General features: G+C 40.6%; 1 protein-coding gene across 4 annotated transcripts in view; it reads left to right on the plus strand.

Annotated features, from left to right (window-relative positions):
- Positions 1-13,986, plus strand: part of MYO16 (myosin XVI) — a 593,786-nt gene that overhangs the window by 268,154 nt on the left and 311,646 nt on the right. For 3 of the 4 annotated variants that reach the window (XM_073887420.1, XM_073887418.1, XM_073887421.1), the window contains exon 10: positions 7,696-7,846. In XM_073887420.1, the coding sequence (XP_073743521.1) occupies positions 7,696-7,846 (151 nt within the window). The remainder of the gene's footprint in view (positions 1-7,695; positions 7,847-13,986) is intronic. The other variant, XM_073887419.1, reaches the window with a different exon arrangement.

Here is a 13,986-nt window from a genome sequence, read left to right on the forward strand (position 1 = left end):
TTAGTACATTACCTCACCACCAAAATAACCTAGTTACATATGCCATTTCTTCACATTTGTTTTTTTAAATTTTTTTAAAAATTTTATTTTATTATGTTATGTTAATCATCATACAGTGCATCATTAGTTTTTGTTGTAGTGTTCCACGATTCATTGTTTGCGTGTAACACCCAGTGCTCCACGCAGAACGTGCCCTCTTTAATACCCATCACCGGGCTAACCCATCCCCCCACCCCCCGCCCCTCTAGAACCTCAGTTTGTTTCTCAGAGTCCTTAGTTTGGACTCTGTCATGGTTTGTCTCCCGCTCCAATCGGAGACTGGGGAGGAGACTGTCCAAAGTTCCCCCCCCTTCATTTTTCCCTTCCTAGTATCTCCTTCTTCTTCTTTTTTTTAACATATAATGTATTATTTGTTTCAGAGGTACAGATCTGTGATTCAACAGTCTTACACAATTCACAGCACTCACCATAGCACATACCCTCCCCAGTGTCTATCACCCAGCCACCCCATCCCTCCCACCCCCCACCACTCCAGCAACCCTCAGTTTGTTTCCTGAGATTAAGAATTCCTCATATCAGTGAGATCATATGATACATGTCTTTCTTCACATTTGTTTTGGTTTGATTTTTTTCTTTGTTGGCCTAGTAAGTCCCAATATAGTCAATTTTGCTTGTTTTCTATAGTTTTCTAAAATTGATATAGTCATAATGGACAATAATTGTCGCCTTTGTTAGTTTTATTTTATTACCTTCCTGTTTCCATTTTCAGAAATAAAATCTCAGTTCCTACAGGCACATTTGCATGAAATGCCTTTTATGTTTATAGAAATCAGTAAGTCTTGAATAAATCCAGTAGAGTTCAGAAATTGATTGTCTACTGGTATAGTCTTGTGTAGTTTTGTCCACAGTCAAGTTAAGGCAATCTATCCCCAGTTTAATCTCAATTGTCCTTGGTTGGTTGTCTCCTCGTTTTCTTTATGTTTGTGGAATCTGCCTTACCAAAGCCTTCTTTTAGAAAATATACTCTTTTCAATCCTATTTTTTTCTGTTTCTCAGTGATAAATTTCTTTCCTGATACTTTTTTTATGTAATCAAAATAAAATTTTCTCATGGAGGAAAATTTGGAAAATGCAGAAAAACATATAGAAGCATGAAAAAACTCACTCAGTAACATCAAAGAAAAATTATACCAGAGAAGTTAAAGATGAAAGGAAGACTTTATTCAGGACTATTGCAATACGGGAAGAGAGAGAGAGTGAACTTGGCTCAGAGAGCTTTTAAATGCTGGGGTGAGCTTGTGGTAAAGCCTGGGGATGTTAGCAGGAAGGCTGGTCCTTGTGAGAAGGCCATCCAGAGTTTGCTAGTTGGTGCTTAAGGAAGCGAGGCCCCTTCCCTCCCACGGAGACCAGGAGACTGGGGCTCCCTCTATCAATCCTGATGGTTACATTCCAACAGAATGGCTTCCAGGTCCTTGAGAAAGACATTGTGGGATTGTAGAATATTCACATCTCAGAAGGACAAAGGAAAAATTTACAATGGAAAGTTCTTTAAAGTAAGCACTCTAAGAAAAGAGACGGCCACAGTCTCAAGTTGGGGAGGAGACTGTCCAAAGTTTAGCTAAGATGAGGGGACTGTGAAGTCCATTTCCTTCAGTAGTCTATGTTTTTGATGAAACTCCTATTAATTTGGTCTATTTCTTCTTATCCTTTATGTGTTTCTTTTTCTTTATTGAGTTCTTGTTCTCTCTATATAACTGCATCTTATCTTTTTAAATTAATCTCATAGCAAATATTTTGTCATAGTTGATAAACATTTAATGAGTGTTGAAATAAATAGCCATGGTTACTTAAAAATTATTGCTTTTTTTTTCTAGAAAAATAGCATTTTAGTACATGTTCATGGTGTACCAACGGATAATCGGTGAAAATTTAAGTATGTAGAAGTTATCTTGTATGAACACTGTTGTTAATCACAACGATTATGGATAAAATGTATTTCATTTTACAAGTGGGAAAGAAACCTAAAGCACACTTTTCCATAAACCTTTAAAACATTATCACATGCCATCAGCCAAGGTATGTGTTTTGTATTTTCTTACGGAAAATATGTGTATGACAAACATGTTGCCATTCGATTCAATTGTATTATTTAGAATCATTTCTTCTTATATGATTGAATGAGAGTATTTTTAACTAGTTACTTAGAATTATTGTTAGTAATAGATCTATGGTATCATATATGATATTATTGAGTGTGTAAGTGATTTTTAAAAGATGTAGGTGAGATGATGTGTAAAGAGGGATTATGTAGTAGCATCATAGATCTGTAGGGCTGGGCATACACTTAGATGTATGTCATCATCTAACCCCCGCATTTGCAAAGGCAAAATGTGGGCCAGAGATTTTGAAGGCTTGCAGGGTCAGGTAGTTGCCAACTTGAGGTAAAAACTAACTTAGGGGCTCCTGAGTGGCTCAGTCGGGTAAGTGTCTGACTCCTGATTTTGGCTCCTGTAGTGATCTCAGGGTCGTGAGATAGAGCCCCATGTTGGGCTCTGTGCTGGGCATGGAGCCTGCTTAAGATTCTCTCTCCTTCTCCTTCTGCCCCTCCCTGCCCTCTGTCTCTCCCTCTCTTAAAAACCAACCAACCAACAAACAAACAAAACCTGACTTAGGATGAGGTCACTGTATTCCTGGACCAATCTTCTTTCCAAGTGTACTTCTCAGTTGGAAATAGACTAGATCCTGCTATTAATGCTGTGATTAGACTTGAGATAGGAGAGTATTTTAGCTATTTTAGTAAACTCACTGTTTCTTTATAGAAATCCTTTATAATTGGTGATTTTATGTAGTTTCTACCTGACTAGTCCAGCCACTGCTTTCTTCATCGCTTTAGACTCAAAACACCTGGTACAGTCTATGCAAAGCCTCCCTTTAGTTTCTCTTTGAAGACTTTCTAACAAAGCAGAAAAAAAGAGGTGATTGACATTCAAGGGTGGATAAGTAAGGAAATATTTTGGTAGGCATGAGGGTGGATTTTGGATGTGGGCAGTGTGACTGGTGGTTAAGAACACGAGCTCTGTATCTCAAGTCCCACCTCCACTCCCGCCTCACTGTGTGTCCACAGCCCGTTCTCTCTCTCCCAGTGTACTCACCTATAAATATGCAGAAAAGTAGATATTGCTTATAATGCTGTTAATATGAGGTAATATGTGTAGAGTTAATGTGTATAAAGTACTTAGAATGGAGATTATCGTACATTCAATTCCATCTAATTATTAGAATGTTTTATAGGTGGTCCACTCACATTATAGAAAATATAGGGCAACTGCAATGGTCTTCACATATTTTAAGGGTTCTCATGTCGGAGAAACAGAGGATACACCTTGGGAGCTCCAGGAATGGTGAATACAAGTTAGGACAGCAAGCATTGTTTCACAGTTGCTCAGGGAGGAAATAAGTTATGAATACCTTATCACTTGATGGTATTCCAGCAGATCTGGATATGAAATTTTTATAAGCATTAAAAACATTCTCATTTTATAGTGAATTTTTAAAATTAATAACCACACGGTTGAGAGAGATAGTCTGCCCTGGGCCTTGAGCACCCTCTCCAGTGTTGCTCAGTGTGTCAGAATGCAAAGCATATGTGCTCAGTCATACAGGCCATTAGGTAGCTCAAGGAGACCACAGAGCAAACGCCCGGCAGGGGCCGGGGCGGGGGGCCACTGGCTTCTCTGCTGCTTGGTGCTGCGTTTGCTGATTGCTCAAAAAAATACTTGACTCCTGACCAGGTTTCTTACCTCCAACACAACACACTGCACGTGTAGGTGTGCATGTAGTTTCCCCTGTGTTGGCCCCTCCTACCCACCATGGGACATAGTCAAACGTGAACCTCTGGATACTGTGTGTGCCGTGAGTCATGAAGTCTTCTGTCTCAGATCCAGGAATCTCTTGTCTTCCGCGCCTATCCATGAAGTAGTAACTAGCTAACCCGTTAGTTTGTAAATAGAGGAAAATCCTTGAAGCTTCAACAGTGCTGGACCCGCACAAATCACGACTTTCATTGCCTGCTTAATACTGTAGTCACTGTGCTAAGCCCTTTGTGTGCATGATGCTAGAAGTCCCTCAGTAGAGGCCTTTCTTGCAGATTGGTTTTAGAGAATGCTTCTATCACTTGCCCCGGGGTGCCAAAGCCGGCCTCAAAGTGCAGTTTTCTGACTCAGACACATAAGCTCCTGGCCCCCTGCTGTCTCTCGTCAGTATACCTTTTCACCTACTTCAAAATCTCTTCATTGAGGGGGCACCTGGGGAGCTCTGTCGGTTCAGTGTCTGCCTTCTGCTCAGGTCGTGATCCCGGGGTCCTGGGATTGAGCCCCACATCGGGCTCCCTGCTTAGCGGGGAGCCTGCTTCTCCCTCTCCCTCTGCTGCTACCCCTGCTTGTGCTCTCTCTCTCTCTCTCTCTCTCTCTGTCTGTCAAATAAATAAATAAAATCTTTAAAAAAAAAATCTCCTCATTGAATAAAACATCATCATCCAGAGCTCAAGGAGAGTAAAATTGACCTCACATTTCTGTAAATATGTTCTTCAGCTCTTCCTCGGGCCTTTCCCTCAACCCTGGCCCTCATGTAGCCCATTTACTGGTCTTATTTTATCCACATTTTTCTAGACTCTGTGGTAAAGCGGGAAGATAAGGTCCAGAGATGGTCTGCAAACAGTGAGACCTTGTGGTCACATGACTCTCTTCCTCCCCTGTGAATGTTAGTCTACCAAATCATTTGCATTTCTATATACAGCAACAGGAGGTTGAAATAAAAAATTCATTTGTAATGACATAAAAAGATCGAAATAAATCTAACATTATTTGCAAGACTTTAATGCCAGAAGTTACAAAATACTGAGAGAAATTAATGATCAAAATAAATGGAGATATATACTGTGCTTATGGATGACAGAATTCAACATTGTTAATATGTAAATTCTCTCCAAGTTGATTGATCAGTTGAGCAGAATGCTAATCAAAGTCCCAGTAGCGGGGTGCCTGGGTGGCTCAGTCATTAAGCGTCTGCCTTCGGCTCAGGTCATGATCCCGGGTGCTGGGATCAAGCCCCGCATCGGGTTCCCTGCTCGGTGGGAAGACTGCTTCTCCCTTTCTCACTCCCCCCTGTTTGTGTTCCCTCTCTCGCTGTGTCTCTCTCTGTCAAATAAATAAAATAAAATCTTAAAAAAAAAAAAGTCCCAGAAGGCATGTTTATAAAAATTGACCAATAGATTTTAAAATCTATTTGAAAATGCTAATGATCTTGAATAGCTAGAACAAAAGAAAACAAAGCTGGATGAGTCAAAAGTACTTGATTTCAAGTCTTACTGTGCAGGTACATTAATCAAGACAATGTAATAGGTGTATGAGTAGACTATTACATCAATGGAACACAATGGAACATCCCCAAATAGACCCATACGTATATGGTCAATTGAATCTTAACGAAGGTATCTTAGGTAATTGGCTGGGGAGAGATGTTCTTTTCAAAAATGATGCTGAAACGTTTGGACAGCCATATGAAAACGTAACAAACCCTGACTCGTACATAGCACCATACGCAAAAACTACTCACGATGCATCATAGACCCAGATGTAAAGCTTGAAGCTATGAAATTTCTGGAATAAAACCTAGGAGAAAACCTTTTTGACCTTGGGTTAGGGAAAGAGTTTTTAAATAAGACACAAGAAGCCCAAGCCATAGGCAAAAAAAAAAAAAAAAATGTTCTTTGAAACACACTTCCATTTACGCTTGACAACAACTGGACAAACCCAAATGTTTGATGAATGGACAACCCAAGTGTAGTGCATTCTCCAGGAGACTATTGCTCAGCACTAAAAACCAAACCACTGTATATAGAGCAGCATGAATGAACTCAAAAACACGATGTTAGCTTCCTTTTGGCCGGAACCGCCATCTTCCAGTAATTCGCCAAAATGACCAACACAAAGGGAAAGAGGAGAGGTACCCGCTATATGTTCTCTAGGCCTTTTAGAAAACATGGGGTTGTTCCTTTGGCCACATACATGCGAATCTATAAGAAAGGTGATATTGTGGACATGAAGGGAATGGGCACTGTTCAAAAAGGAATGCTCCACAAATGTTACCATGGCAAAACTGGAAGAGTCTACAGTGTTACTCAGCATGCTGTTGGCATTGTTGTAAACAAACAAGTTAAGGGCAAGATTCTTGCCAAGAGAATTAATGTACGCATTGAGCATATTAAACACTCAAAGAGCCGAGATAGCTTCCTGAAGCGTGTGAAGGAAAATGATCAGAAAAAGAAGAAAGCCAAAGAGAAAGGTACTTGGGTTCAACTGAAGCGCCAGCCTGCCCCACCCAGAGAAGCACACTTTGTGAGAACCAATGGAAAGGAGCCCGAACTACTGGAACCCATTCCCTATGAATTCATGGCATGATAAATGTAAAGAAAATAAAAGACCTGAAGACTGTAACAACAAACAAACAAACAAAAACATGATGTTAAGTCAGTGAAGGCAGTTACAAACAGCTACATGCTCTATGATCCCTTTCATAGGACATTTTAGAAAAGGCCAAACTATAGTGAAAGAAATAATTATCAGTGGTTGCAAGGGGCAGGAGGCTAGTGGAGACAATGGGTTCCCCGGAGCAGGCACAAAGAAATGGTTGGGAGTGATACAAATCCTGTATATCACAGGTTACATAGGTTACACACACACGTATATATTTAACCACGTATAACTATATGTACATTTGACATAGACATCTATAGTACATGAGCATCTACACAAAGTGAAATTTACCGTATGTGGATAATACCATAATAAACCTGATTTTTTTAAAAACCAAAAAGTACATTTAAGCATTGATTAGAATCACAAGTGCTATTGTAGAATACATGAAATAATTACGTTTATATGTATTGCACTTGATTAAATATGTATGTCTTTCTGCTCATATGGTAACATTAGGGGAAATGCATGTTTAAATCTTACTGTCATAAAGTGTTACAATGCAAATTAAACATTTAGATTGTGCTTATTTTTTATGGACATTACATAATAATAGCTTTCTTTTGGCAATGAGGTCTACGGAACAACAACAAAAAAATGAAGTAGCTTTTATTTTTTGCCTAGTTTGAGCTGTAGTGAAGTAAGGAGTTACTGCTTGCAGTATTGGAATCCTTGAGCACATCATTCCTCTCTACTGTCCCTAATATTATTTCGTTACAAACTCTAAATATTGCCCATGATTCCATAACATATTTTAAGTTGTATATGAACGATATTTTAATTAATTGTATAATTTGTGCCTTCACTTGTTTGCAATTCACTTTCACCTTTAAATATCTTGCTTAGTTCAGTCGTGCATTCAACCTTAGCTTATAAGTTGCTTCTTGATTTGTCTCCTACAGTCATATACACATTTGTAAACATTTTCTTCTCAAGTTGAAGTGAATATATTTTTCTTTTAAAGTTGAAATTGAGTGGAAGTTAGAACTAAGAGAAAGTTGACAGATTCCCCATTGACCGTTTTTCTCCCCCTGCGTGTCAAGAAATGGTTTCTTATCCGAATAAAACAACTTTCTATAATGGAGCTGTCCTGTTGTGGTTCTTTTTGATTAATATGGCAATGTTAGCAGAAGACTAATTATAGTATTGATTATTTTCTGTAGCAGTCCCCTGGTGTTGCCAATTGCCAAGCAAGACAGTATGTTGGAGAAAGACATTATGTTCAAAGATGCCACCAAAGGTCTATGCAAGCGACAGTCTCAAGACAGCATCCCTGAAAATGCAACGATGAACGGCCCCACAAAACCTGAGCAGGTAAGTACACCTTTACTGCATGCCTGCTTATTACGTCATCCTTAAGAATCCAACATTTCAAAACTAAACACCCACAAATTTCCATTCAAAGAAAGATTCATGAATGCAAAGGTTAATGTTTTTTTTAAATTCCCATATATAAACTGTTATGATATTATATTGACCATTAACAAAGATAGCTGCTATTATGTTGTACAAGGATTTGAATTTTATACATATCTTGACTTATATATCAAGAATGTAAGCTCAGCCAGTATGCTAATTCCTGAATATTTCCAATTATGTCCTTAGTCCTCATTTTGCTTACTATGTAGGGTATGCTTTTTGTTTCCTTCAAAGATCCAAATATTTTACGTAACAAGAAGAAAGGAAAATCAATCACTAAGAGTCATTTATGAAAAGTATCTGTTGGTGTGTAACTGTGGGTGTGTGTGTGGGGGGGTGTACATGCGTGCCACAGTGCCCACGTTATGGGAGATCACTTTGATGAGCTTGGGGTTATAGAAATTAGTACATTTCCCTAGAGAAATCAATGATTTTTATATGCTTCATGTTTTATAAATGGCAGAGTAATTTTATAAATGTCCGCATAATCCTTGTAACTGGTTTGTTTCACTGGATCTTATTTTGAATATATTAAAGACATTTTAGCTAGATTTTTTCTAAGACCATCTTTTCAAGATTTAATTTTAGTTTCATTAATTTTTATTATTTCAAAATACCTAACAAATATTTTTTGCAATTTTGAGATACTTTTAAATTTCAGTAGGTGTCTTTGTCAGCTTAGGCTGCTGTAACAAAATATGACAAACTGGGGGGGCTTAGGCAACAGTTTATTTTTCACAGTTCTAGAGACTTGAAGTACAAGATCAAGGTGTCTGCTGGTAAGGTTTCTGATGAACGTCCCCTTCCTGGCTGCTTTCTCCCTGTGTCCTTGCATGGGGAGTGGGGGGCGGGGGAGGAAACAGAGACAGAGAGAGGAATGAACTGTCCGGTGTCTCTTGTAAGCATGCCAGTCCTATGGGATCAGGGCCTCACCCCTATGACCTCCTTTAACCTTCATTACCTCCTTAAGACCCCATCTCCAAAGAGTCACATTGAGAGCCTCCACACGTGAATTTAGAGGAATGCAGTTCAGTCCGTAGCAGTAGGCAAATTGAATGTTAGGTAAGATGTAAGGCAAAGTTCTTTCTCAACTTTTGTAAGGGTCCTATGAACTTCCTATAACCTTAAATGCATATTACTGAGTGAAAGAAGCCCATCTGAAAAGGACATATACACCACGATTCTAGTATTTGACATTCTGGAAAAGGCAAAACCATGGAGAAGGTAAAAAGATCACTGGTTGCCTGGGTTGGTGAGGGGAGGGATGAAGAGGTGGAGCCCAGAGGATTTTTACGGCATTGAAACTGCTCTGTATGATTTTATAGTCATGGATGCGTGTCATCACACGTGTGTCTAAACTCCCAGAATGCACAACACCCAGAGTGAGCCCTGATGTACAGCATGGACTCGGGGTGATGGTGACGTGTCCATGTAGGTTCACCTGTAACAAATGTCATCATTCTGGTGGGGAGTATTAATAGTGGGGAAGGCTGTGCACCAGTGGGGACAGGGCTATATGGGAAATCTCTGTACCTTCCTCTCAGTTTTGCTGTGAATCTAAAACTGCTCTAAAAAATTAAGATCTTAGGGGCACCTGGGTGGCTCAGTCAGTTAAGCGTTCAAGTCTTGGTTTTGGCTCAGGTCATGATCTCAGTCAGGGTCCTGAGATGGAGCCCTTTGTGGGGCTCTGTTCTCAGCGGGGAGTTTGCTTGAGATTCTCTTTCTCCGTCTCCCTCTGCCCCTGCCCCCCATCACACGCATGTTCTCTCTCTCTCTCTCTCTCAAATAAATAAAATAACATCTTAAAAAAATTAAAAATTAAAATCTTAAAAAAAGAGAAGATACTCACAACATGATGTCAAGTATAAGCCTTATACAATAGCCTTTCTGATTTTAATGTTAAGCTCTTTATCATTATACAATTTATAATTATATCCTAGACATTAAAGGCAGTTGCAGTCATGTTCTGTTTGTTTGGTACTGAAGAGGGAGCAGCTGTTATTCAGGTTTTGCGTTCATACATTATCGATGGAACATTCATCGGCTCTCATCTCCCGCTGTGGGCACCGTGGGCATCTCTTCTTGGCCGTGAGGTGCGTGGGTGATTCTCTCCCATGGAAGACCAACATTATCCACTGACTGGATTAAATTTTCACATTTCGTAAGAGAGCTTTAGAAAAGACTTGTCAAAGCAAGAACATTCTGATTAACATCTTAAGGAGAAATATGTAATGTAGAAAATTTTTTAAAAAATTTGAAACAAAAGCCACGGAATCTCTCCTTCCAGATTTTTATAAAATGGAGGTTTTATCAAATGGTAACTGTGTGAGTGAATATTCAAGGTTTGATTTAAACTTTTTTTGGTTCTGATAATCACGAAAATGAACACATAATATCTCTGAGAAGGTAGAATTTTTCTTCAGTTGCTTAGAAGGGTGCAAGACGTTCTTCCTTTAAATTCCTTTCCACTCTGCCTTTCCCTCCCTTTCTCCTCCCCGCCTTCTTGTCTGACTTCTTCCCCCCCCTTCCTCCACTTCCTTCCTTTGTGAATATATTTCTTTAAATTTAGTTCACACTTGAAATTCCAATTTTATTCCACTGAGTGAAGGCACATTAGTCTGGGAGTTCAGAGAAAGGCAGATGCTCTGGTTAGGTCTGCTGCTGAAAGTCTATGACTCGGAGGTTCCTTGACCTCATAAGCCCCATCTGTGAAATGGGTACATGGTATAGGTCTCACAGGGTTGTTGCGGAGCTGACAGAAATGAGGGCTATATGGTTATAACACATTTGCCAAGAATAGAGTAAAAATGCACTAAGATGCATTTATGTTTTTATTGTTACCGATATAGACTGACTGTATGTTAGGTTTATCCAGAATGGCTGAATTTATCTGCTCTTGATGTAATTCCAGTCAACACATCCACTGCGCTTTATTTTTATCAGTGCAAACATAGATGTCCTTAGACAATAATAATACAAAATTATACTTTATATGAACATGGCAATGCTTAAACATGCATTCACCTGTATTGTCTTAATCCTCAAAATAACACTGTGGGCAAGTTATTTTCCCTTTTCATTACTTAACTTACACTCAGTTTACAGATTAAGTTGTTTTTTAAAGATTTATTTATTTGGGAGAGAGAGAGCGTGTGCGCACGTGCGCACACACGTGTGCAAGCGGGGGAGGGGTGGAGGGGGAGGGAGAGCAGACTCCCCGCTAAGTGCAGAGCCCCCTACACAGGGCTGCATCCCATGACCCTGAGATCATGACCTGAGCTGTAATCAAGAGTCAGATGCCCGACTGACTGAAACACCCAGGCGCCCCGCAAATTAAGTTATAAAATGATCAAACTCCAGAACTGTAAGCAAATTGCTGAGAATCACAAGTATTTCTTTTACGCTGGACCCCGTTCTGTATTGGGGGCACCGCAAGGAGCATCTTCCGGAGCCCTGTGGACCTGTGATGGTTCTATAAACAGGAGAGGAGGTTGGCGATCCACGGCTGCATGTGTGTTACAGGGGTTTTGAAGATGGGCGATAATTCTCTTCCTGTGGTCCACAGACACACCCATCTCCGGGTACATGAGAGGGTTAAATCCTTGGCCAGGCAAAGCACTAGTAAGTAAAAGGACCTGATAGGTTTTACTGTCATACAAACATCTAACAGAAGAACAGAAGCAGGGGGTGGAATAATTAAAATGCTGTCTGGGCATGGGGATGAGCTTAAACTTTGGAAAACAGTATTTGTCAGATTATCACCCTTTTCCAGGTCACCTGGTTTGTCTCCTGACTTCCTCCTTCCTCTTTATTCCTGAATACTCGGTTCTTTCCTCTCCTCAAGATACTGTTTCTCTTCTCTCATTTGTCAGTCCACCTCTTTTATCTATGGGACTTGTAGTTTCCGCACACATCCTGCTCATCTCCCAGAGGGGAAGTCACAAACGAACGAAACAGTAAAGGGGACGGCGCGCCATGCTGTGTTGACAAGTGGAGACCAGGAATCGGGGAAGTCAGAATATTCCCAAATGTTAAGTTCCCTTTGGATCTCGAAACATTTCTCAAAGTGTTTCTCTGAAGTTCGTCCTGGCTTTCTATCCTGAATGATTTCTAGTTTATGTTCTAGATCTCTCCTTTTACAGAGATAGATAGGGATATATCTCTTCATAGAAATCACAGTGGTCAGTCCTAGAGAGAGGATGTTAATCTTTTTTACGTATTTATCCCATCTCTGTTTTGCCTTGTTATAATTGTTTAGCGGACTTTGGCCGTACACGTTATCCAGCCGACAACTATAACATAAAAATATTCAGAGGTGCCTTTTTCTTTTTCTTTCCACTTGCTAGCCGGTGTCCCCGGGCTTTTGAAGTCTTTATAAAGAATGTGTCCCTTTTCGAACCATGAGAGAGGATGGACTCTGAAAAACAAACTGAGGGTTCTCGAGGGGAGGGGGGTAGGGGGATGGGTTAGCCTGGTGATGGGTATTAAAGAGGGCACGTTCTGCGTGGAGCATCGGGTGTTATGCACAAACAATGAATCATGGAACTAATGATGTAATGTATGGTGATTAACATAACAATAAAAAATTTAAAAAAAAGAATGTGTCCCTTTGATGGCCTTGCTTAACATCCATTAGGAAAGCCTCCTTCCTGATCCTTTTGGGGTCCTGATGTGATAAATGCAAGGAATGCTTCCCTTGACCGGCTCTCACACTGTATTTGTCACATTTCTTGGCTGCTAGGGCGCCTTCCCATTTTTACTGTCAGCCTAGTATTTTCCCTAACCCGAGAAACAGCTGTGCCACTGTAGATGGAAATCCTCAAGAATACCAACGAGATGTCTGCAGTAACTCTTTTGGGCTTGTCGGAACAAATGTGGGACTTCTGTTAGTACTCTTCCTGCTTTTTCTAAGCATACACCCAGAAATTTGCATTGAGCTTGTTAGTGCTGTGGTTGTAAGAGGAAGTTTATTATCTAAGAAATGTAAACCATTTCTTCTAAAGAAAAAATCTTGCTTTTGATTTGTCCCCTTTTTATGGTGCTTTGGGAGTTAAATATGTATGCTAACTTGATGGAGACTTTTGTCTTATTTTTGCATTGTTCAAAGTTATTGCAATCCATTATTGGCTTGTGCCATATCACGTATATGCATGAATGTGTCTGTGTGCGTGTATTAGCGTGTGCGTGTATAATGTGTGTGGATATACATTTGCACATCCATATCCATTTTCTGGGGTGCACATCTGTGTGTATGTAGATGTATACATTTTTTATTTTCAGGAAATGCTCGCAGAGACGCTGGGAAGAAAAGATATTTACATTCGTCTCCAAATTGATAATGAAAATTTCCTTTTATGTCTTTCTCCAAATAAAGACTTTTGCCAGTAGGCTTTTTATTTCTTGGAAGTGCATGCGTACCCATTTGTACTTATTTTCTGAATTCCTTTCATGTTTAAGGGCACGCACTTGCGTCTGTGATCCTGGATATGGTGCAGTTGTCTCTCGGTATAAGTAAACCCTCGATCTCGTCTCCGCTGCTCGCGAGTAGTAAATGCAGCGCAGATCCCAGCCACGGTGAGCGTGGCAGCTCTTCTTGTCGCCTCAGCATCTGTCCCTGGGTGCATCCCTCTTCCCTTCCACCACCACCTGCTCTGTTTCCTCCCGCCCTGCAGCTCACAGGCAGGACCTTCGGGCCCTTACTGAGTTCTTCCTTCTGCCTGCGCGCAGCCCGCGGGACGGCCTTGCCGGATCGGGTCCAGGTGCAGCTTTGCTGTCATCTCATCTGGGAGGACTTCCAGCCACCCGAGCGAGAGTGCGCTTTTTCACTTTTCACAGCATCCTCTCGTTTTCCCTCAGAGCCCCTTTCATAACTGCAGTTTCTTACTTGCGTCCGTCCTTCTCTCCCAGCGAGCTGTCAACGCTCCGAGGTACAAGACCTCATTCTCTTGCTCCCTCTCTCTGCTAAACCTCGAGCGCAGCGCCTGGCAAAGAGCCCGTGAGCCAGGAAAAGAAAGGGGAGTGACTGAGTATACGTC

The sequence above is a fragment of the Callorhinus ursinus genome, unplaced genomic scaffold (assembly GCF_003265705.2).
Source record: "Callorhinus ursinus isolate GAN/ISIS: 27379988/994484 unplaced genomic scaffold, GSC_fseal_2.0 scaffold79, whole genome shotgun sequence".
NCBI classification, from domain to species: Eukaryota; Metazoa; Chordata; class Mammalia; order Carnivora; family Otariidae; genus Callorhinus; species Callorhinus ursinus.